At 30.1% G+C, this 24,594-nt stretch overlaps 1 protein-coding gene across 4 annotated transcripts in view; it reads left to right on the top strand.

Annotated features, from left to right (window-relative positions):
- LOC126739140 (furin-like protease 2) overlaps nt 1-24,594 on the top strand; it is a 969,288-nt gene that overhangs the window by 562,148 nt on the left and 382,546 nt on the right. For all 4 annotated transcript variants that reach the window (XM_050444697.1, XM_050444683.1, XM_050444705.1 and 1 more), the window contains one exon: nt 2,536-2,640. In XM_050444697.1, coding sequence (XP_050300654.1) covers nt 2,536-2,640 — 105 coding nt within the window. The remainder of the gene's footprint in view (nt 1-2,535; nt 2,641-24,594) is intronic.

Here is a 24,594-nt window from a genome sequence, read left to right as displayed (position 1 = left end):
ATGAAGCGCATTTACAACTGACCGCAAAATGTTGTATTTTCTGACAGAAAGATTAATGTCGTAAAAAAGCGCCAATGCCTGTGAGGTTGTAAGACATTTTTTATTACTAAATTTTGAGTGAAATATTTATTGTCTGATAAATGCATTGACCTATTAGTAGCAAAAGAGAATTCTTCCATGGAATAGCTTTTAAGTAGCGGTTCTTCTCGTCTTCTTTTGTTTTTTGGACATAACTTTGCGAACGATTTTCTAGGTCTGCCCATCAACTTGGAGTCGTCACTCAAAGTTTTGGCTACTTCTGAAGTTGAAGTTGTGGTTTTGATAACTCCCGTAATATTTCCATTAAGCCATTTTTCCTGATTTTTTTCTACTCTACTACGTGTTCGATTATATCTCTCCCAAAATTCCTTAAGCTTTAAACAAAAAATATGGCTTTTCTGCTGTATATAGCCCTCATTTTGCTTTAGAATGTCTTCGGAAACCTTTTCTTGAATTGAAAATGACTTAATTTTCAAAAAAACATTATGTTCCTTTTCGTTTGAAGGGCTTATTAGCCACTCTTCAAATAGGATCTTTCTTGGTATATTGTAGGACACATCTAAAAAAAATAATTACCAAGAGGGGGGCAAATTGGGACAAGATTTTAATGTTTTATAATAAGGTAGAGTAGTGGGGCTATCATATTCCAAAAAATCGTATGGGGCATTTTTGCACATTTGTTTAAAAAACATAATTGAATTTTGTCAAACTAATTTTTTTATAATTTTGTAATATAATAAGTAATGTGTTAGGGAAAGGAAGGAATACATACCTGTTAAATTACAATCAATGTTCGGGCACACTACTAATATAAATTGCACTTGCAGAAAACGTATAAAGAACCTGCTGCACATACAAACATTTATGTATTTAAAAATAAAAATTCTCGCTCTTATCAGTTTAAAGTTATGCAGTTTTTTGTATGAGCATTGGAATTTAAAATATTTTGCTTTTTTGTAATCTTCAATCATTGTACTTACCATTAATGGCTTTTCTTGTTTTAAATTGCGTTATTATTTTTGTGACTTTTGTACATTGGGGCAAACACTGTGTGTCGGGTCCAATTTTCTAAGATTTTTAAAAAAATATTAACTTATCAAAAAATCACCTCCCTGAATATAATAGCAATAAAGTTACAGTAAATTTTGTTCAGCGACTTTCTAAGATTAATAAGTAGCCTGCACACAGAATACATGTAACTGGATAAAGGTGATAAAAGGAATAATTATAAAAAGGATAAAACCCTTAGGAATTTTATAAGCAATACGGTTTATGAATAAAACTTTGCGGCATCAGAAGTACCATCTGATTTATTTACATACTATTTATCATCTCTTGTAATTTTATAAAATAAGTTTGAAACAGGTAATTTTTTAAGAAACGGTACATCATATCAAGGAATAACCGTCGTCACAAACGTAGAATAATAAAAACTTATTAAGAAATTTATAATAATTATAAAATATTTAATTTCCATAAAAATGCTTTTTATTAGATAAATATCTTTACTCTAATGAAGTATATTAAAAAACCGCATGAAGAGTTTATAAATGGTAATATTGTTTATAATTTAAAGGATATTTTATTAATAATAAATATTTATTATGTAAATATTTTTTGACTACATCACTGGTAAAAATTACTTGTGTCGGCGGAATCAACAATGCGATAGAGCGGCGTTGCGATGTTGTTGCCTTTTTCTCTAATCACGTATATTAGATTCATTTAACTTTTAATGTTGATTTAATGATTGCTTTATAGAGTATCTTATAATATTTTATTAAAAAAAAATACAAATTTTTTATGATATTATAAAGTGTATTTTTTTTGCATTTCTAGATTAGCATTTGGCATCATTGCAAGAAAACTGCCCATAGTTCCACTGCAGTGCTAATTCTAGCATTTCAATGTTCTAAGGTCTACAACCAGACGTACTCAACTCTACAGTCATAAGTACAAAGGGTGCAAAGTTGCCAAAAATAACTTACGAGTAAATAGAAAAATGGAAAATCAGGAAAAGTTGATCGCGAAGATAAAATTAAAAAAGTTTTATAAACTGAGATTACTTAAAAGTTATTAAACGAGACCTATCAGTGCTCCTAAATTACTTTTAATTTTCCTCTAGATAAATGCATTGAATTAAGTAAATGCTACAGATACGAGGGCTTATCATAAACAAATATAAAAATATTCTGCAAAATCTTTAAATATACAACTTAAAAAGCAAAATGGAAACCAGCTATAATTTTTAATTGTGCATTTAAGGAGAAAAAAGATCAATTTACGGTTGCTGCTATAAAATCTCTAAATTTAGAATTATTCTATGAAATTTATGAATATATTTGAAATTAAATTTTTTCATAATTTTATTTCCGAACATTTAAGAAAGTAGCATAATTAAGTGAAAACTATAATCTTTTGACTGTTTTAATTAAAAAAAAATTATTCAATTGGTACATAACCGCACATTGCTACATCGTTTTCCTTTATTTTTAGATCGGCAGTTTAAAAGGATTCTACCTCTTTGAGCATCAACGTATTCGCAAAAGATCAGTTAAGGCCAATGATGACATTCATAAGACCCTACAGTCGGAACCACAGGTAAGTGTTACTTATAATCAAAGGATTATCGTAAATAAAACAGCTTTCATCAAAACAACTCATAAAAAAATTTTATGATATTTAAGGAGCAATTTTTAAATTGTCATAGGGAGTTTAAAGCATTGGAATCCTCTCTCGATGATACTTACTATAAATAGTATCTTGTGTGATATTAAGTATTTTGCAACAGATATTTTCTATTATTTTTTTTATAGAAAAAAAAACAATAATATAAGGAATTGTATTTTATAGTAGCATACATATAAACAATACGCGTCTTTCAAACGATAATATTTATTTCAAATAAATTCTGAATCATACTTTGGTATGTATGCTGTTGCGAAATCAATTTCTCAACACAGACAAATTAAATTTGTCTCAAATAATAACTACAGTTTACAAAAACTCTCCGATACCTGGAATTGGTGTCTGGGTCTGTCTTGCCCCGATCAAGCCGCGGCGACACGAAATTTACCCCGCACCACACCCAGTATGACGATAAATGCAAACCAGGCAAGATCTCTGCTCCGTCCAGCCAGCGACGTAAAATCAAAAACCCAAAACATCGAAGTCGATGTTAATTTTGTTTCACATAAGTTGATCTTCTTAAAGAGTTAGTAAACAGTTTGTGTCTTTTGACGGAAATGGTATAAAACCTTTCCTGTCCTGTTTCCTGTATTTAATAATTTAAATAAAAAGCAAATTTATGTTGCAAAATTGAGCGTTGCAGTTAAAAGCGTTGTAAACTAGCTATTAAATTGCCTTTAAGTTAAAGCATATTATTTTGTGGGCGCTTCGTAAGAATATAAAGTTGTGAACAGAAAAGTCAACATTTATAACATTTTCCATGAACAGTTTTAATAACTAGTGAGGAGGCTGTTACTGAACCGAGGACAAGACTATTGAACATTTTGTGGAAGCGTATAGTGTGGAAGCAGCAGTGTATTGGATTTTGTTTTTCTGTGTCTTCACATAGAAACAAGGTACCTTTGTAATTTTCACTTGTGTGTTTTATTTTAAACAATAATAATTTTGTTACGTTATTTGTATTAAGGCCAAAGGGTTTAATTTAGTTAATTACTTTTGTCTTGGTGTTTAATTAAATTTAAAATTTATTTTTATTCGAGTGCTTGCTGGAATGAGTGTGTTCACTTAGTAATAAGTTTTAGGTTTTTAGTTGTTTAAAGAAAATTACCGTTTTTATATTTAATATAAGATATTTAGGAGAAAATTTGATGGAAATTTTATTTACTAGCCTTATGTCAGTCCTTTCGTAGTGGCGTGTTAATATTAAGGTATTAGCACAATCTCTTTAAACCTCTACTAAGTTTAATGTTTAAACTCTAGTCACGAAGTTTAAATATATGCTTTAAGTCTTACGTATCATTCTAAATTAGCGTGCCGTCTATGCGCTAACGAAAACATAAATAAGGAGCAGGTGCCCCCTTGCTGTGAAAACATCAAAAGAATTCACATTAATCGTAAGTAAATTACAAAGAAACTGGCAGCAGAAGCTCGGAATCAAATTTCAAAACGTGCCGAGTATTTCATGGTGATTATTCTTCAACTAACGAGGTAAAGTATGAGGAACAAAAGCAGCGTCTATATAATTGAAATAATCTTTTGTGCATTAGACTTACCTTTGAGTGAAACTAATGCTAGCTGCAAGTTTTTTTAATGAACGGGCCTTTGTATCTTTGCGGCTTTGAAGTTACGATAAAAAGGGTCCAGATCGGTGTGCGCTTTTCGTGAAATCATGGAGCGTAGATTCAATTTTTGTTTGCATTTTATTTTTGAATATTCTGATGATTAGAGTTCTAACCCCTATACATACTCGACATCAGTTATAATATTATAGAAAAAACATATGGCTATTTTGAATTTTAAAAAAGAAACTATATTGCTGTAATTTTTTATAAGTTAATCTCTGACCTGCTGTGGCAAAATTTTACATTTTTTTGTTTTCTATTGGTATAACTTATCTAATACTGATTCCATACTGCATTCCATAATTATTTTATGGAAAAATGGCTTGTGGTTAGGAACTTTAAAATGGTCGAAGATGATCTAACCTGATGAGATTTGACCACAGGTGGCGAGGTACCATATGTCAGCAGCTTACAATTTTAAGTACATCATTGATCTCTAAAAGGTCCCCGCAGATCAAAAAAACAATAATTTTCTAGCGGCAACTTAAACACTAATACCATAAATATAACCCATAAATTCCCATGGAACTGTCAGCATTTTAGGTCTTTAGCTCAGTCTTTAGTACTGACAGGTTAGTACTGTTCAGTATTTAGCAGGTCATCTAGCTATAAGGTCTGATAATATTTTATTAGCGAAACATATAACCTTCGTGACATATAAAAAGATGTTTTAAGATTGAGACTTGGAGTTTTTTTTTTCTTTAGTTACGTAGGTCTCTTTGAGATAATGGACGAGTTCTTTCAATTTCAGGTCTTTTTTCACTTCCTTTTTTAATGAAATATGCTATTGACGAGCACTTTTGCATTCACTAAGTAAAACAAGCTACTCAAAAGTCACAAGATCAAAGTTTAATTGTTACAGTCAATCTCAGTTGCTGTGACAGTCATTTTGGGTCACTGTAGTCAAAATGTAGTGTGAGTCAAGTCGCGAGCCTTAGTCATGGTCAAAGTGAGAAATTGTTTAGGAGTTCCCCCATTTAATCCTATAGTATCTATATTATCCTACAGTAAAAATCTGTAAATGCCTTTGTATTCTGAATCCAGGTAAAGACCTACCTTTATGAGTATAAATTTTACGAGTTTGGTCGTCGTATGTTGATGCAATAGCTTAAAGTATGTACCTAACGCATTATGATTAGAGTATGACTATCATTATTAGATAGTAAGAGGTGAGTGAACTTACCTGCTAGGAAGCAAAAGTGAGTCTAAATAAGGTTACACTCACTTTTGCTTCCATGTACAAGTTTATTTCATTTATTGAGTTAATTGGTTTAGCTCTATATAAGTTGTGGTCTTTCGGTAAATATAAATGGTAAACAAATACAGTTTATTATAAGTATAGTACTCTCTAGTTGTACAATTAAACTATTCTATTTCCCTCTATTTGGTAAAAAAACCAGACAGCAAATCTCACCCAAATAACAAAGGGTCAATAAATATTGCTGAGAATATCTTTTAAATTTCTTACTTTGTCGCTAGGGAATTACTAATTTACATTAAATAAAATATACGAAACTGAATAAAAAATTTAAAAAATACATAATTAAAAATATGTTTTTACGAAATAGAGCGCTCTAGCGAGGTTCATGGAAATCAATGTCGTTTGTTCTTTGTATCTAGCAAATAACATGATATGGAAGAAGAATTATTAACCTTATTAGTTTTCAAAAAAAAAATCCTTCTTGTTTTCTTAACCATAGAAATTACACTTTCTAGTGGCAAAGCAGCAATCAGCAATTCCTTTTCTTAAAGTCTCGCAGGCTTATTTCTGAATTATAATACCTTACTACCCTTAATCAAACGAAGTATAATCGGATTAAATGACTAAAGGCACGTAACACACTCTTACCCTATAAGGACACGATAATTACTAACTAATCCTATTTAGTTCACAAAACGTATATATGTAACATATTTTCTGCTTATTATAAAAAATGTTGTTGTGCTATACTGCCCAACTATGGAGAAAGGCAGTAACTGCCAAAAAATGTAAAAATCGTTTTTTTGCTTTGCTGGAAAGATATACAAATTTTACATCCTAAACCAATGCAAAAAAGCAGTAAAATCATTGACTTTATAACAAAAATATGAAAAATACTTACTGCCTTTTAAATAAGTAAAGCATTTACAACAGAAGAAAGCAGTAAATATATAATACAAAGCAAATAGGCAATATCTTTTTGTAAAAAATAGTTGCTGCTTTCTTGTGTTGGATTAAGTGACTTTTGTCACAACAGAAAAAAGCAGTAAGTGTATAATACAACACAAGTAGGCAGTTTTTTTAGGTAAACAAATAGATGCTGTTTTCTTGCAATGCATCAGGTGGTTTTGTTCAGTTTGTAACCTTACTATTTAGTGTCTGCGGCCCTTGCAAAAATAATACCTCGTATTCAATCAGTCATACTTGCACACAGTGACAACAAGCGTTGATTAGTTTTTTTAGTTAGTAAGTAGTTGTAAACTCACAGTGAAAATGGACAAAAAAAGATAAGTGTAAAAGAGATAATTATTTATTTATGTGGATTTGAAGAAGTAAAATAAATAAAAAAAATTTTCAATAAAATGTTCCTTATGTAAAATACCTGCCCAGCAATGTAACCATTGTTTCTATGCATCAAGATTTTATAGAAAAACACCCAGAACACAAATGTGGATATGAAGCATATAGAAAAATATTTTTTGCAGAAAACATTAGATTTACAAAACGAGGGCCACGAAGAATGTGAAAGTTGCGAAGTTATCAATCTTCATGAGCACCAAAGTGAAAAATTAAACCCAGAGTGCTCAGTTTGCAAGAAATGGTCAGATCACATAAATAAGGCCAAAATCGCCAGAAATCTATATAAAGCACATGCAAACACTGACTATGATTGTAAAACAGTTTGCGTTTAAGCAGATTTAGAAAAAATCATCAGGCTTCCAAGGATGGAAAGTTTTCAAAAAGTTTTGTTTACTCAAAGGTTAGTAGGTACAACGAAACTTTTGCACCCATTGGTTCAAAAAAATCCAATGCCAAAAAAGTATTACCATTTGCAGTTACTTGGCATGAAGCCATACGGGGAAGAGGGAAAGAGGAGTTGATAAGTTGTTTCTTTCAGTTCATCCTTCGACATAGAGACGCTGAAAATTTTATATTTTGGCTCGATAACTGCTCTTGATAGCGATAGCAGCTCAGACTATTGATTTTTTTTATTTTGAGGCCGGTCATACGTTTATGTCAGCTGACTCCCTACACCATCAAATTGAACTATCACTTAAGCGTCAAAAAAAAAACTTGTGACTTTAATGATTTTGTCACCGCTATTCAAAAAGCAAACGGAGGAAAAATTGAAACAAAAGAAATGATGATAACTGATTTTTATGAGTTTAAAGACTTGTCATCAGTTAATAAGAGAAACATTACAACTAACAAAGAAAAGATATTGCTATCGGATATTGTCCATGTAAAAGCAACACGAGGATCTTTTGACTTGTCCAATGTGATCTAGAAACTGAAAACTTTAAAACACTTAATTTACTTCGGAGTGACGTATATAAAATAAAAACAATTTCTGACCCTCTTCAGTTTATTATTCCATGTGGAATTAGTGAGGAAAAAAAGCAACTATTGTAAAAAATTTGTTGAGCCTAATGACCGAAAATCGAAAAGAATTCTGGCTTAATTTAGCTGGGTTTACCACTCCACAAAAAACACAAAATATTAAAAAGAAATGTAACAAAAAAAGAGTGACTCAATAAATAAAAATGTTTAAAGTTTACCTGTGTTATTTTTCATTATTACCAACACTTAAAAGCAGTATAATAAAAAATCAATGCAGAAAAGCAGTATGTGACACTTACTGCTTTATGGTTGCCTCAGAAGGATATTTAATACAATGGAGAAAAGCAGTAATTGGCTTAATTAATTACTGTAAAACTAAAAAACGTTTTGGCTTATTGAAAAAACATTTCTGATATTGTCTTTAATATAAAAACACATTTTTATTTAAAGTTTGCTTTAAAAAAAGCTTGGCAAATGATCTTAAAGTTTTTGCCCTTTTCCCATAAATTTGCTGATTAGCAGATACTGCCTTTTTCCATAGTTGGGCAGTATAGCAATGGCATCAGTAATTTCTTTATTTCTTATCTATCTATAAGAGCTTCATGGAACTTATTCATAATTCTTAAATGTGATACAAATGAATATCTGATTTTAAATATTGTATTTGAGATGCATATCGGAAGTAAATGCGATTCCTATATTATTATTAAATTAATATATGTTATACCCATTCGTTTCTTGATTCGCATAGGGTCTATAAGAGTCATTACATTTAGACAGCGCCTGGTGGGGGTTTTATATGAGGTGAAAAAAACTTAAATCGCCAAAAAATGATCCAAAATTCACAAAATTTAATAATTACTAAGTGTGTTTGGAAAGTAAGCGGGATAATGTTTTATTAGAGCATTCTGCACCCAAAATACAAAAATTTACAAAAATCAATTTAATATTCAAAAGTCGTCTTTAAATAATAAGTCTGTTACATGACCTATAAAAATTAGTCTAATGACTGCAAATCATATAATTTTAGGCCAGCTAATGGCTGCCTCCTATAGTTACTAGGTTGTAATCATAATGTTTCTTTAATAACTTTATAATTCGTCTAGCCCTGTGGCAAGTTCCTTATCCTGTTGAAATCCCAGGTCAAATACACCAATGTCTTGAATATTTTTTTTAATTCTCGAATCATCAAATCTGTGTTTTAAACAGTATAAATGTACCGGTTCTTAGTGTAAAACTGGACAGAAGTTTAGCGAACAAATATTTTTTTATAAAGTTCGGCTCTGACTTAAGACCCTTAATAACATCAATATCGCGTTAGCTTAACATAGCGCATACGTAATCTGTTAAAATATCCCTATTGAAAAATCTACCTTGTATTGAATCACTTGTTATAACATTCAATTCAGCCAATTTAGATAGTTCTATTTTAACAACATGATAATTACCATTGATGAAGAAAAAAAAACACAAATTATAATAAAAACAAATAGACTGAAGCACTAGCTGCCGTAGAATTCAATGTTAGTAAAAAGTAAACCGATTATACTATAGTCTTCACTAGTAATCGTTAGGAAATCTACGGTAAAAGTTTTTTTATGTGTGTTACTATCAAATATATATTTTTTTATACTTATATTTTAGAAAAGTAGTTTTTTCCGTACCTAATTTTGTTCAAAGTAGTATTTTATTGTTAAGTCTTATAGTTCAACATTTCTAGACTTTCTAAAGTGTCTTGCATTGACTGACAGTGTTTTCTTCAAATTATTAGTATTTATCGAGAAAAACAATTTAGAAGCTTCTACGCATTTTCAAAATATTCCATGGGTCTTTATAAATGACGTGGTTTCTTGACAGTTTAATTATTTTTGTTGTTTACCTTAAAAATAATTAAGCCATAGTCAATGCGAGTCAGGTTAAAGTTTTGTATTGTAATGTTGTCATTAAAGTGTTACAATATGATATATAAGTTTACTCTACTTATAATGCATTATACCAAGACAGGTTCTCGTTACAACAAAAGTCTTCTTTATTTTTGTAAAATAGTTTTTAGTATAAAATGCAAGAACTTTAATTATTACAATTTAATTATTATTACCAATAATGGCATACAGCTTGCGACAAAACCGATTTACATAAATCATTTACTACAGTCTAGCATCCTAGTAACATCCAGTCCTTATAATATATTGGCTTTTCTTTGTATTACTTTAGCTTTCTATAATAAGAAATATGCACATTTTCTCATCCAGTATATATGACTGCAAAATACTTACATTTTCATGAATCATAAAGCAATTAAACAATAATAGCTGAATTTATTTACTTTTTTCATCCCTAGAAACTCACCGCTTGTAAAAGATTAGACTAAAGTGTAAAATTTTCCTCGGTAATCAACAGTTTTCTCGAATAAAATGGTTATCTGTTTTTAGGTGCTGCATTTGCTTTGCACATTTTACCATTTTGTATAAAAGGTCCCGAAAGAGGTTTTATTTTACATTACCTACTTCAGGGTATCTGATCTGAAAATGGGCTTTCTTTATAATTTATACATGGATTTTTCTTACCCTCTTTGCTTTTGATTGCTTTGTAAATGTGTAAAATATTAGTAATTGGATTCGGTTATATCTTTTACTTCAATTGGTCTCTTGTTTGGATTAAATTATATGCTTGAAAATATGAATTGCTATCTAAGAAATCTAAATAAATTAAGAAAGAAAACAGAATCTGGTCCTATAGTTACAAAAAGAAAAGTTATTTGAATACAAGAAGCTCCATCTTCTCCGGTAATATTTTTGTAATTTATCAAACCTTAAATCTGGTTTCCGATAAGTTAATAATAAAAAAGTTAATAAAGGCTTAAGTACTGGCTGACTATATTGTTCAACCACCACTGACACACTGTCCTTCCTTAGGAATACCAGGTAGGCCGCATGGCCCTTGTTATTGACCCTATCACAAATAATATAACTATTATAGAAGCATAAAACAAAGGCCACTCACATGATTTTCACAATTTAATACTTATTTATTTCATTTGCTCCACATATATTTACCGGTTTTAATTAGTTTCTAAGGCAGCTTGTTATATATATTTACTGGATATTTTTGCTTGCGAATGAGTATATTATACATATATGCGAGACATATTATGAATTGTACCATATTTATTTAAGCACTTATTTTTACTTTAAGAACTTGATTTAATTCTAGGGAACTTATTTCTTGTCGTTATTGTTCCTTTCTTTATTTGACCTTTGACACATTGGAGTTTGAACCACAGAACACAAAATATAAAGAAATGCGTGTTGCATAACGGTCAGACAGAAATTCCATTGACGTTGTTGACAAGGACGGGGGCGGCCATCTTGGGTGGCGTATGGTGGGAATTTAAACCTGATCTATATTTGAAGTTATTCGCAGAACTACAGAGGTTGATGCGTTAATTGAAGAGTGATGAGAGATATAATTAAATAGAATTTTATTTTATTTTGAAATTAACAATATACTTATCAGTTTAAAAAAATACCTACATTTTATGTAAAGTTGTTAATTTTGAATTTGAAAGGAAAATAAATATTCATATCTCTCTCTACTCATCATTTTCTTCAAGACTTAACACATCAACTAAGATATTCTTTGATTTCAATTTAGTTCTCAAGAAATTGCTTGTTTAGGACATTTGAATCTGGACTTATAGTTAGAATTTATTCTACATTAAATACTGTAAACTGTAAGCAAGGTATTATTGAGATCTTTTATGTATGAATGTGGAATTGTTGCAGGTTTATACCTGCTTATTTTTCATTTATTAATTTTTATAATTTCAATTTTTTCTGAACTTTTACAAAAAATTACCTTCTTTGTTTTTGTTTCCATAAGTGTTAAAAACATTATGTAATAAACACACCTAAATAAAAAAATCAATCTATACAATCAGAACAAATTTATATATATCCACATATTATGAATAATAAAATATAAATTTTTATAAGAAAAAACAAAAATTATACCTATTTGTTAAATTAAATATATCTTTTCATGGTTAATAAATTAATTAAGAATGAGTAAATATAACCCAAATACATATGTACAAATCAATATACCTACATGCATGTTTTTTTTTAACATAAGCAAATAAAACCAATAACGTAATAACAAATAAAGTAAAACAAAATAAAAATTCTAATAAAAAACTTAGCTTAATACCTGACATAATACATATATAATATAATAATAATATATTATAACAATGTACACAACGATATTAATACCATAGTATTTTTTTTCAACATAAATAAAGCAAAGGGAATAATGAAAAAAAAAGTGTGGTCGTCAAATAAAACAGTTAAAATATCATTAACGTCATATTTGACGTACGTCAAAAATTAGACAATAAGAATTCGTCGACGATCTTGTGTGGCAGACTATTCCGCTCCGTCATATACAACTTTCATACGGGTGGTTTGAACAGTGTTGCCAGGTATTACTAACTGTCACGCGCCAGTTTTGACACTAAAATGCGCCACCAAAGCGCCACCTTTTGACAGGACGCAAAAACTATTAAAAAATTAGCGGGGGTTTCAAATATTGGACAAATGTGGATTTCCTTTTATTCACAGTTTCCTATACCGGGTGCTGCATCTCATTACGCACCATAGGAATTACAATCCAAAAATAAAGAAATAAAAATTCCTGCTTCCCTAATTGTTTTAGCTAAAAAGTCTATAGGACCTTTTTTGTAGCAAATTAATTTTGCTATAAGAATGATTTTTTATAAAACAAGATATTTGAATCGTGGAGGCAAAATCGTCGAAAATATTCTTTCCCTTTTCCCTTCCCATCACCTGTTTGCTAATTAAGAAACAAACATTACCTTTTTTGAAACTTCAAAAATCTGTCATATTATGTAATAACAACAATATTTATTTGCAATAAACTACTGTACAAAGATTAAACTAATAATTACACAATTTCATAACTATTTTATGAATAAAGCACTTATTTCCCGTGTACTAGTTCCAGAATAATAAAGTTTTATCATGTGATGGAAAGAGAAAAGGGAAAGAACATTTTCGACAATTTTGCCTCCACGATTCAAATATTTTGTTTTATAAAAATACCTTCTTATAACAAAATTAATTTGCTACAAAAAAGGTCCTATAAACTTTTTAGCTAAAGCAATTAGGGAGACAGGAATTTCTATTACTTTATTTTTGCATTGTTATTCCTATGGTGCGTAATGAGATGCAGCACCCGGTATAGATATACATATTTATTATTTTATTAAATATAATAGTAATTACCTAATTTTAATTTGTTTTTTTTTTGTAATCAGAAACAAATGTGTTTAAATACTCATATACTTTATTTTAAAAAAATATAGGAATAAAATAAATGGGAATTCTACAAAATAACTTTTTTCATAAAAATAATGACAAACAAACAAAAATATTACATATTTCTAAATTAAATATTCTAAAATATTTAACAAAAAAAACATCCTATATATAAAGCCAAATCAATCAATATCAATCAATTTCAATTCAAAACATAAACCACAAACAATAATGTTGCCGCCATGTCAACTGTCAACATGACAACTGTCACGGTTTGACGGTTGACGAGCAAAGTTGTCATAAGCATCTGTAGTGCTAAAGTCCAGTTTACGCTCACGCTCATTCAAAGGCGAATGGCAGACGATCCCTTTTGGTAGTTGGATTTGTTTATGAAATTAATAGTATTAAGAACCAACCAAAACCAATGCTTCTTTTGACTAGTTTACAATCAAGGTGCACGATACAAAATACAAAAGCGCCACTTAAGGCGCTCGGCGCATGTACCAAAATTTTACACGCCATTTGAAATTTAAAAGCGCCACTTTGGCGCAAATGCGCCACACCTAGCAACCCTGGGTTTGAACATTGATAATTAGAGGTTAGATTACTTTGACAACTGTGACATTTCCCCTTGTCAATATACTAAAGCTGAGTTTACAGATTACGGTTTATATTTTATTTTGCTAACCTAAATTAGTTGCGGTTACTTATTGCGGTTCGAGATCATATTTAGGGCTATATAAAGGTAATTTTTTTTTCCGTAAGAAGCTCTGTCGCCTAACCCTTAAATACTCAATACTCAAACTATGTTTAAACTATCTAGCGATTGATTTGTACTTAGAAAGGGTTCCAATAAACTGGACAGGACTGAATAAGTCAAATATAGATAATATATTTCTAAAAAAAACATTGTTTAATAGGGTATTTATTGTACAAGAAACAGATATCAGAATCTGTGATCGGACAATGTTAAGAACTCTTGTAGACCTTTATTTAAGGAGATAATTAGGCTGGCGCATAGAAAATTCAGGGATATAATTTTCAGTACATTAAACATAATTAATTACTCGACAGTCATTCTTAGAAACAGGTCTTTCAGGATATACTTTAGTATTTTTCTTGTATTAATAGTTAGTTACTTCCCTGGAATATAAAATTTAAATATAAATATGTCCCATAATTTCTTATTTTATACAAAAATTTTGGAGTAATAGCTTTTCATTTATTTTTCAACGAATAGTTATACTGAATAAGCATTACTTCTGTCTATTGCATTTAATTTTTTTAATAAAGCGTATTGATTGATCAAAGACTTTGATCCCAAGCCATTCTTCTATCTGTTTCCTAATTTAAATCATATTCAGGAACACTCTATATAATCAGAAAAATTTACGACAAACAAAAATGATAAGAAAGTAATCGTTGGCAGCCAAATAGAAAATAGCCGCCCGATAAAAAAGACTCTCCTCATAAATTCTTATAATGAGCCGGATGGTATACTCGCACCATATTTTGGATTATATAAGATAGCATGTTCATGGCTTTCGTGACATTCTTCCTGCAGTTTGATTTCAGATAGCACAATCTTTATGCTTTCATTAAGCGCCTTTGCTGAATAAAAAAAGTTGTCTATATGCTACATATATTAATGTGTAGTGAGTATTCAAACTTACAATAACTTTAAATAGTCTTATGTTCTATTGACTATCCCATTAGTCTCCATGCATCAGACAAATTCTTAAAGGTAAATTAATTTTATTGATGATAATGCCATATTTAAGATTATTAACATTAAATTTGACTATTTTTTTTCAATTAAAAGGATTACTAAATTCACCTAATCAGTTTCCTATAAATTAAAATTCTTATTAAATAAATTATTTTTTATAGCAAAATAAATTAAATAACACTCCCTAAAATTTAAGTAATTGTTTGCTATAATTATCTGAAAAACAAGCCTCCTTCAATTTGTTCCTGGTGGTACAAAACGATGTCTAATCTAAAGTCAGAACGTGTTTTATCCAATAACTAAATATAAAAACCGACTCGACGTACAGGAGAGAGCCTTGTCCCAGATAAGCCAAGTGTTAATTAAATTTTCTTGTTTCTAGAACGTAAACCAAATTAAGTTTCGAGAGAAATCGTGCTTTCCGAACGGGTACTTAAACTAAATAGAAACAGTTTGGGGATATTTAACTTTATAATTCCATTTAAGTTCCAGCGATTTCTTTTCAGTTATACGGGATTCTTAAGTTTCCGCTGCATCGTAGTTCGAATTGAAATCCTGTGCAGAATGTAATCTAAGTCTTATTCACTCAAGTATAAAATGAAGCAGACTCGTAAAAATTTGGTGAGAACCTTGCGAACTTAAAACCTTCAGTCAAAATTTTGAGCAAGAAAATTGAAGTTTTTTATTTTTATTATTATGCAGATTGATTTAGCTTTAGAAAAATAAAATATTAGAAAAAAATTTAAAAAAATCAAGAAATTTCAAAAACACCACAAAATAATAAATCTCTTTGCATAACAGGCTAGAACTAAAACATGCTTTGTTACAATTAAGTGGATTAAGATCCGGTGTCTGAATTCCAATATAATTAACCATGTCTTTCAATAGAATCGACCTATTATTGTCATTTCTCTTTAGTCGGCGAATTTATCGTTAAAGATGATTACTATTAAGTAGGGAAGCGCCTGCAGATGATTATTAACAAACTCCATAAACCGATCTAAGTTCAATCTTGGAGGCTGAAAAGGATTATGAATAGCAAACTTTACCATCAGTAACGCCTATAATAAGTTTTCTTGCAATTGTAAACAATGCAAGTTATATTGAAGTAATAGAACCTTCTGAAGAAGGTAAGCATTACAAGGTCCAAGCTTTCCGATATAAACGTCAGGGGGCGCCTTAGCCATTTAACGATTTTTTTTGCACAACCGTTTTTAAGGCTCAAAATCTAAATAGCAATTTTTGTACTTATACAACAGTAATAATAATATATAACCTGACAAAATTTAATTAACTATCCTAGTAAGGGGACCAAACACAAGAAATATATTTAAAATGTAAACTTACCAGTGAATAGTATATCAAACAAAGGGAAGCAATATTATCAAAATCTCGGAAAAAAATGCAATTAATACCAAGCATCCAAAACGACTTAGTTATATTTGAAAAATTTAAAATGAAGCTCAGACCGTAGTAAGACACTAATCATGAAGTCTTACGACATTTGCCTGAAGTATGAAGTGGTCATTTATTGATCAAACTTTAGGAAATAGTTTTAGTTTTTTGCGCAAGCAAAGGTAAGGATCTATACGAAAAGCACTCCAAGATATCATTTAAGTAAAGATTGAACAACAGCCCTTAGTGAGATGTACCCCTTGTGAAGTACGAGACAATACCAGAATCTCATGTGACTTATAACCAAGTACTTTGACAACCTGTGCTCGATTAGTCAGATGTATCTCAAGAATATTATAGAATATAATAATAATAATAATAATAATAATAATAATAATAATAATAATAATAATAATAATAATAATAATAATAATAATAATAATAATAATAATAATAATAATAATAATAATAATAATAATAATAATAATAATACCAAATTGCTAATCTAATAATTGACCATGAAGAGCAGATGTACTGACCTCACAAATAAAGGCTTTAAACATTTTTGAGATACATATAAAGTCCAGTTCAGAGATCTATTAGAATCGTTGATGTGTCACAGGTGCCGCACTTAATACATATTGGTTTATGGTTGTTGAGTTGTGAGTTGCCGCCATTATTTGGCATTGTTGTTGAATTGAGTTCAGGGATAAGAATAAGAGAATAAACATAATAATAAGAGATCTGGCTATCAAGAAGATGCACTTTTTAAGGAAAATTGGTGAAAAACCACCTGGTCCACAGCCTTTGCTCATATCCAAGTTGAATAATTTAGTGTAAATATTGATAATTATTGTATTTAGATTGGATATATAAATATTATTAAAGGAAAATTCATCAGAGATAATACATGAATTTTGCTATACACTTTGAAAAATTAATTTGCAAACAAGTTAAAAATTACCAATTTATAGAACCCGTAGTCTTAAATCTTAAAGAACTTGAAAAACAAGCGAAAGTTCTGTTGTATAAATATAGTCATCGTAAAACTATTTTTTCCATGATTTTGGCTCTAACATTACAGTACATACAGCTTTTAAATGAAACTGGTATTATAAAGTATTAAAAATAAACAAGGTTTATCAGTTATATTTTTATAAAACCTATAAAAGAGCAACATATACTTTCGTTACATAATAAATTAGACTTGAACACAACCATATAATACCTAACGTTAAAAGGCGAGCTTTTCTCGCGCACTTAACTCGTAAAATATTATATTTTATGCGAGTCGACGAGGGACATAATAATCCCCCGAAAGAATAAAGCAATGTCCCTCTAAGGAAACTGTGGCTTTAACTCGGAGTACCCGGGGTCTTCAACTTTATATTGTACAAAGGGAAAGAATGTCGGAAACAAATTAAATGTGGTCGGGGGTTAGAGTGGCTGCTAAGAGCGGAAGAGGTTATTAGGAAATGATTTGGCTAAGTCGTGTATTTAGGACTAAAAAACATTTTTTGTTCTTTGTAATGCCTTGTTTTTATTAAAGGAAATATTATTATATCCTGAACTCTTATTATGAAATAATCTTATATTTCGGCGTTAAAAATATTTTGGCATTTTTCTTGTACCTTTTTTTATTCTCTTTTTGTTCACTAGTACGTAAAGAAGCTTGTTTTTTTTATTTTTTTGTAGTAGAGAAAATGTTAAATTTATGACTGTTGATCTACTCTAAAAAAAGTATTGCTGAGTATATTGTATATATTGCTTGTTTGATCCTAAGATAATATGATTCTTTCTTGTTAGCAGATACGTATTAAAGCTACTATTAAAGCATCGTTCTATATTTTCTGTTCATTAGTTCTTAGTTAGACTAATTTTTTCAAGTCCAATGCTCGCATTATTGTGTAAATTATAACCGTGGCCTAATTAGAGTTGAATTTATTTTCTGGTCTTTTATTTTCTTCGAACCCTCGTTAGTACGTCGGACAATTGTTTTTTTCGAATACTGGACACTGACAAAGAATTTATGCAGTTGATCGGCTTACGCAGTAAATCCAATTTGCTATTGTCAAATTGTGAAATTTTCAAAACATCAGAAATAACTTCTGCAAACGTATATTAGCATTAAATTGATTTCCATGCCTAGTATCAATAAAGTTGCTTAGTGACTAAATTTTTCAGGGCTTTTAAAATAAATATATACTATGGCATTAAGTAATGGTTAAATAATATAATGTTTGGCAAAATTCTTTGGGGTATAATTTAAATTTAGCTTCAAAGTTTGATTTTTCGTGACTAACAGCTTATTCCTTACATTTCTATAGCTTAAATATGAATTGTTATGTTTATATCTCAAGAGAGAGAGTTCTAAATATATTTGCACCTATTAGGATTACTATAACTATTAAAAGAAATTTAAATACAAAAGCTTAATTTTTTTCAATTATTTTTATACTTCATAATATATACTTGCAACTTTACACGCAAGTTCTGTAATCAGTCATCACCAGTTTGTCTTGAGGCACAAGCCGTAATTATTAAAGATTTAAAAAACTAACAGCACACGACGGATTACTAATCAATTCACTTCTGCAATGGTTTTCGGTAAGTGTAGGGATCGTTTAATGTAGAATATAGAAGTGAGGGATACGGTCAGACAATTTACTAATTACACATCAAATCTCTTTCTCATCAATCTCTCAGCAAATAGGACATTATATTCAAAGATCATATATTTCCTTAAAGATGCTTTATTTGCATCGCCATTTATTCACACTCTAACCAAGAAATTAAATTAGCAGAATCTTTAGTGTTCAACTATTGCGACATTTTGTACGAATCATGTCTAGCAAAGGTAGATTTAAATAGAATTGAGAAAGTATAAAAAAGTTGTTTATAATTTATGTACGACATAAGAAAATTAGATCATGTGTCTTAAAAGCTACACGATGCCAAATGATTGAATATTGCAGGCTAGACTTAAAACGCACTCATTGGTGTAACTGTATAACACTGTTCGCCATTAATTTAAGTACTGAAAACGTTAATATTAAATACGATTTTAAGACAACAAATATTTTGTGAACTTATCCAATAAATGGAAGTGCAGCTGATTTATATTTTGTTAAGTATTTTTGTTTTTTTTTTAATTAGATTTTCTTGTGCATCTTATTTAAAATTATAAGTATAGGTGTTTTAAAAAAGGAAATTAATATTTTAGCGTTTTTTTATGTATATTTGTGTATATTACTCATGCGATTTAATATTAAGATCGTAGTTACGTTTATTTAAATAGATATTTATTGTATTTGCTTTTATTTGTTTTTTTTTTTAATTTATACATTTACTTCCTTAGACTATTTTATTGATTATATTCAAATGAATAAACTGTATTATTAATAATATTATTAGATGCTTGCTCTTGATTAAAAAACACCTAATCGCATATTAATGAAGTATAATAGGAAGCAGTTTACTCAGCGTTTGCATTAAAATTAAAGACTAAATACAGCAATTTTCAATAATTTTCCCAGCTATATCAATATATTACGGGGCTATTTTCACTCACGTTTATTATTCATGTTAATATCCATAGACCGTATTACAAAAGCATTGGTCCTTAAGTTCTAATGGTTATTCAGTTTTTAATGGTATTCTAATAAATAACATTCGAAGTTTATTTTTATTTATTGCGTTGTACACTAATAGACTTGTATTCATTTAGTTAAAACTTCTTTAGCAAAAGACCTGAACTCAGTTATGGATGGATGGATCAGTTATTATGGCCTTAAAGAATATTTTTATTATATAGATTTTTTCAAAATAACAATAGCTAATATAAGTAGATTACTCAAAAACCTACATGGCAGTTTTTATTGAATTAAGATTATTTTTGCAATATTATATATTAAGTGAAATAAATAAATTCGAGTAATAAAATCGTTTCTTCTAAGCGTTCAACTGTTAATATTAAACAGATAATTTTAAATGTAAATTTACAAATTACCAAACAACACACCAGTTTTAAATCATAATTAATAATCGTTTTGTTGTTTAAAATAAATTTAATTTAGTATTAAAATAAGGAATTTACTGTAGCTTAAATAAAAAATTTAATTTAAAATAATATTTAAATATTTCTTAAAGAAAACATTTAAAAAAATCAGGTGGTTGATAAATAAAATACAGTGTATTTTTAAATGACTTTTACATTTAAAGTACTTTAGATTCAAAAAGAATTTTACAAATAAGATTTATCTAACATTTACGACAAGATTTCTAAGTCCATAAAAAAACCAGACTTAATCCACTTGAAAATTGTACACCAAAAATTCAGCTAAAACGGAGTTCCCGGTCTCACCATAGTGGTTTTTAAAAGAATTAAAATAAAAGTTTTAAAAGCATTTTACAGCAATCTTTTAAAAGTGGAAATGGCTAAAATTGCTGGTAAAAGCTTCTCGTGGTTAAAAAGATCTTGTTTTCGTGGATAAGAGTTTTAACAAATATTATTTAAGGTGATAGGGATTCTTCGTCTATGTAAATTTTGGGGTTTAATTTTAAGTGTTTTTTAATAACAGAATGCTATATTTTTTTAACATCAAATTGAATTTTTTAGTTATTTATTAATTTACGTTATAACATTAAATGCACACTTATTACTAGAAAAAGGATAAGTTATAAAATTTAACACGAATTATTAATATGCACGAATAAGATATTGATCCCTCTAAAAAAAATGCTCATGCATCTTAAAACTGGAAGTAGTACAGGGTGCGGCATAACTGTCTCCCTATTTTTAACCTTCCCTCGTAATGCCGTGCGGCGTCGCAGAATAGTGGGGGTACCGCCACTAAGAGCCGTATGGGAAACAGTTTTGTTTAAACCTGTTTTAGTCTGAAGCATCATGTGGACCAACGCAGAGCGCGCATTCGCCGTGGAAGGGTCCTCCGCGAAAATCGGTCAGTTATTGCTGCGCAACGAGCGTTCCGGATAAGGTTCCAAATTCCGCGAAATGAAGGAGTCCCGGACCGAAAATCAATTGTGTTGTGGGTCAAGAACTTCAGAGAAACTGGATCTGTTATCAAAAAAGGAGGTGGACGGCCACGGACACCCGAAAACATCAAGACTGTGAGACGCTCATTTTTACGGTCACCGCAATCACACGCAATCTGGCCGCACTGTGCGAAGAATTCTTCACAATGATCTTCGTTTTCATCCATACAAGATGGTTCGGGCACAGGAATTATCAGAACGTGATTGGAATAATCGACATGCTGCATGTGAAATTATGCTTCAAAATTTACTTCAGGGCGCAGTTTTTTTTAGTGACGAGGCACATTTTTACTTGTCTGGCTGGGTAAATAAGCAAAACTTTCGGTATTGGGCCGCTCATAATCCGAGAGAGATACACGAAAAGCCTCTACATAGTGAGAAAGTGACAGTTTGGTGCGCCGTGTCTGAAATGGAGATAATCGGCCCTTACTTCTTTGAACAAGAAAATCACACTGTTACTGTCAATTCGGAACGCTATATAGCGATGATTCACAATTTTTTCGCCCGAGCCTTTACAGGACTCAATGTGCAAGATGCCTGGTTTTAGCAAGATGGGGCAACAGCTCACACATCTCGACCTTCAATGCAAGTATTGAGAGAAATGTTCCCCGGACGTTTGCTCTCCCTGAGAGGCGATATTAGTTGCCCTGCACGCTCGCCCGACCTAACGCCCTGCGACTTCTTTCTGTGGGGTTACCTAAAAGCTGAAGTCTTCAAACATCGTCCAACGACTATTAGACAACTAAAGGATGCAATCCACCTGGAAATTCGCAGAATACCCCAAGAAATGCTTGCAAGATTTATGCGAAACTTCAGAAGTCGCTTGCACCAGTGCTTCGATAATGGTGGACGGCACTTGCCAGATATTCTCTTCAAAACCACATAGGACAAAAATGTTTTAGTTGTACTTGTTGTATTAAAATAAAAAAATAAAATCTTTGTATTTCAAATAACATGTTATTTATTAATCCTTAAAAACAGGGAGACAAATATGCCGCACCCTGTATATCAATTAACTTCAACGAACCCCTCAGTCCAATGGAGATATTTTGCAATTAAATTGTCAATCATTGTGTAAATTATTTGACTATTGACACACCAATAATTAGAGTTAAATCTAAAAATATGGTATAAATAGTGATGCCAATCAGCAAATATAAAGTTTTCGAACTCAATGATACTTTCTTATGGACAAAAGAATTTTTTAAAGGTCTGAAAATAATTGTAGGAAATTTCAAAGAAAGCAATTTTTAAATTTTTTAATACTTCGGCGAGGGACTGCAAAATAAATATCTCTATACAAATTAAAAAAAAAAGTTAGATTTAAAACATTTTATTGATAAACTCCTAAATTTAAAGTATTACTCAGGATCCATAACAATTAACGTCTAATTTTAATAAATGCCGCAACAGGTGTTAATAGATGCTCGAAATTTAGTTCCGAGGATTAGGGAAACTGTTCGTGTACCATTTTATTTTCTGCTAGGGAATTTAAAAGATTTATATAGGGATAAATAGTGTTTAAAAGAATAAGTGTTCAACAGCATGGTCGACATTTTATAGTTAAGAGTTGTAAACTCTAAACATTTATCTAAGCAATCATAAAAGTAAAGATCCAAAAATACCTTTTTTATTCTGAAACCATATTTAACTTACATGTTATAAATTTGACAGCAAAAACACTAGTTATAATATCATATCTTTATTTGCTATGCCCAATAAATAAATGGCACAAAAGGAGACAAAAATATATAAAACGAAAAATTAAGATAATTCTCTTTCTCTTTCTCTCTCTCTCTCTAGTTCTTACAATCCAGGGTGAGTCTTGGGTGACTCAATAATTTTGTCTACTAGATTTTGTTCATTTTTTGCTCTTCAGCTTCTGCTATATTTAAAGTTTTAATATCTAATGTTATTCTGCCCATCTCAGTCTTTTGGCTTTAATTAGTCTTACAATTTCCAGTTAGTCATATAGTTTTTCTGTTTATGTTTTTTGTACTACCATTAATATCACACAATAGTTCATGTAGTTTTATCCCGTGTAGGTCCATATATACTCGGTAGGATTATTCTCTCTGAAATTCGCAGTCTGTTCTCTATTTTTTTTCTTATCGTGCAGATCTCACTGGCATATGTCTTAATTAAAAGAGTGGGTAGATGGCGTCTCAGTAATTAATAAATTTATAGTAAAAAAGGTTAAAAGGTTTCCTCTGATCCACACTGCATTTACGAAGCATTTCATACTAGGTTTATTCGGGAATCCTAGTTCTACCCTAGTGTTCCACAACTCCACCTTCAAGATATTGTGATACACTTGCTTAAAATCGACAAAAAGGTGATGTAGGACTTTATCATATTCTCCATTATTTGACCAATTGTTAACGGTTGGTACTGGCGGCTAGCTCCACCAATTCCATTCTAAATCCATGGCTTTCGCATGCGCCGAAAGTGAAGTTTCCTAACCTCGAAATAAATCGCATGTTTTTGGATTGTTTACGTTACGTTTTGACTTTTGTTTATTCTTCATATTACCTTTCTTTATTTTTCTTTTTGTGCATCTGTATCCTAATTAAATTTGATTAAATTTACATCAAAATGAGTAATACCGACAGCGATATAATATGCAGTATTTGCAACAAGAGCTATAGTAAAATGGCTAATTTAAGAGCACATATTAAAAAATTTCATCCAGGTAAAATCTACCATTTATTTGTTCTATGCCTATCTATAAATAAGTGAGTACTTTTAGATCAATTGGAAAATTTGGCTCCAAAAAAAATATTTAAATGTGCGGCCGTATGTAACGCCTGCAATAAAACGTTTGCTCAATATTCAAATCTAATGAAACATGTTAAAAACTACCATTACTGAAATTACCCATTTTCCTATAGCTCTTGTTGCAAAAACTGCTTAATAAATTGTTGTTAATATTAATTTTAATTTAAATTTAATTAGAAAATGCAACATAAAAATAGAGAAAAAAAACAAAGGTATGAAAAATAAAAACACACAACTGAAAGTCAAAACGTAAACAATCCAAAAACATGCGATACATTTCAAAACTAGGAAACTTCACTTTCGGCGAAGCCACGGATTTAGAATGGAATTGGTGAAGGTAGCCGCCAGTACGGTTGGTCACTTTTTTTTTTAAATCACGTTCGTTGTTTAGGCGTAGGCCTTTCCACG

The sequence above is a fragment of the Anthonomus grandis genome, chromosome 1 (genome assembly GCF_022605725.1).
Source record: "Anthonomus grandis grandis chromosome 1, icAntGran1.3, whole genome shotgun sequence".
Classification (NCBI taxonomy): Eukaryota; Metazoa; Arthropoda; class Insecta; order Coleoptera; family Curculionidae; genus Anthonomus; species Anthonomus grandis.
Note: the sequence above shows the minus strand (reverse complement) of the source record. Positions and strands in the feature narration are given on the sequence as shown.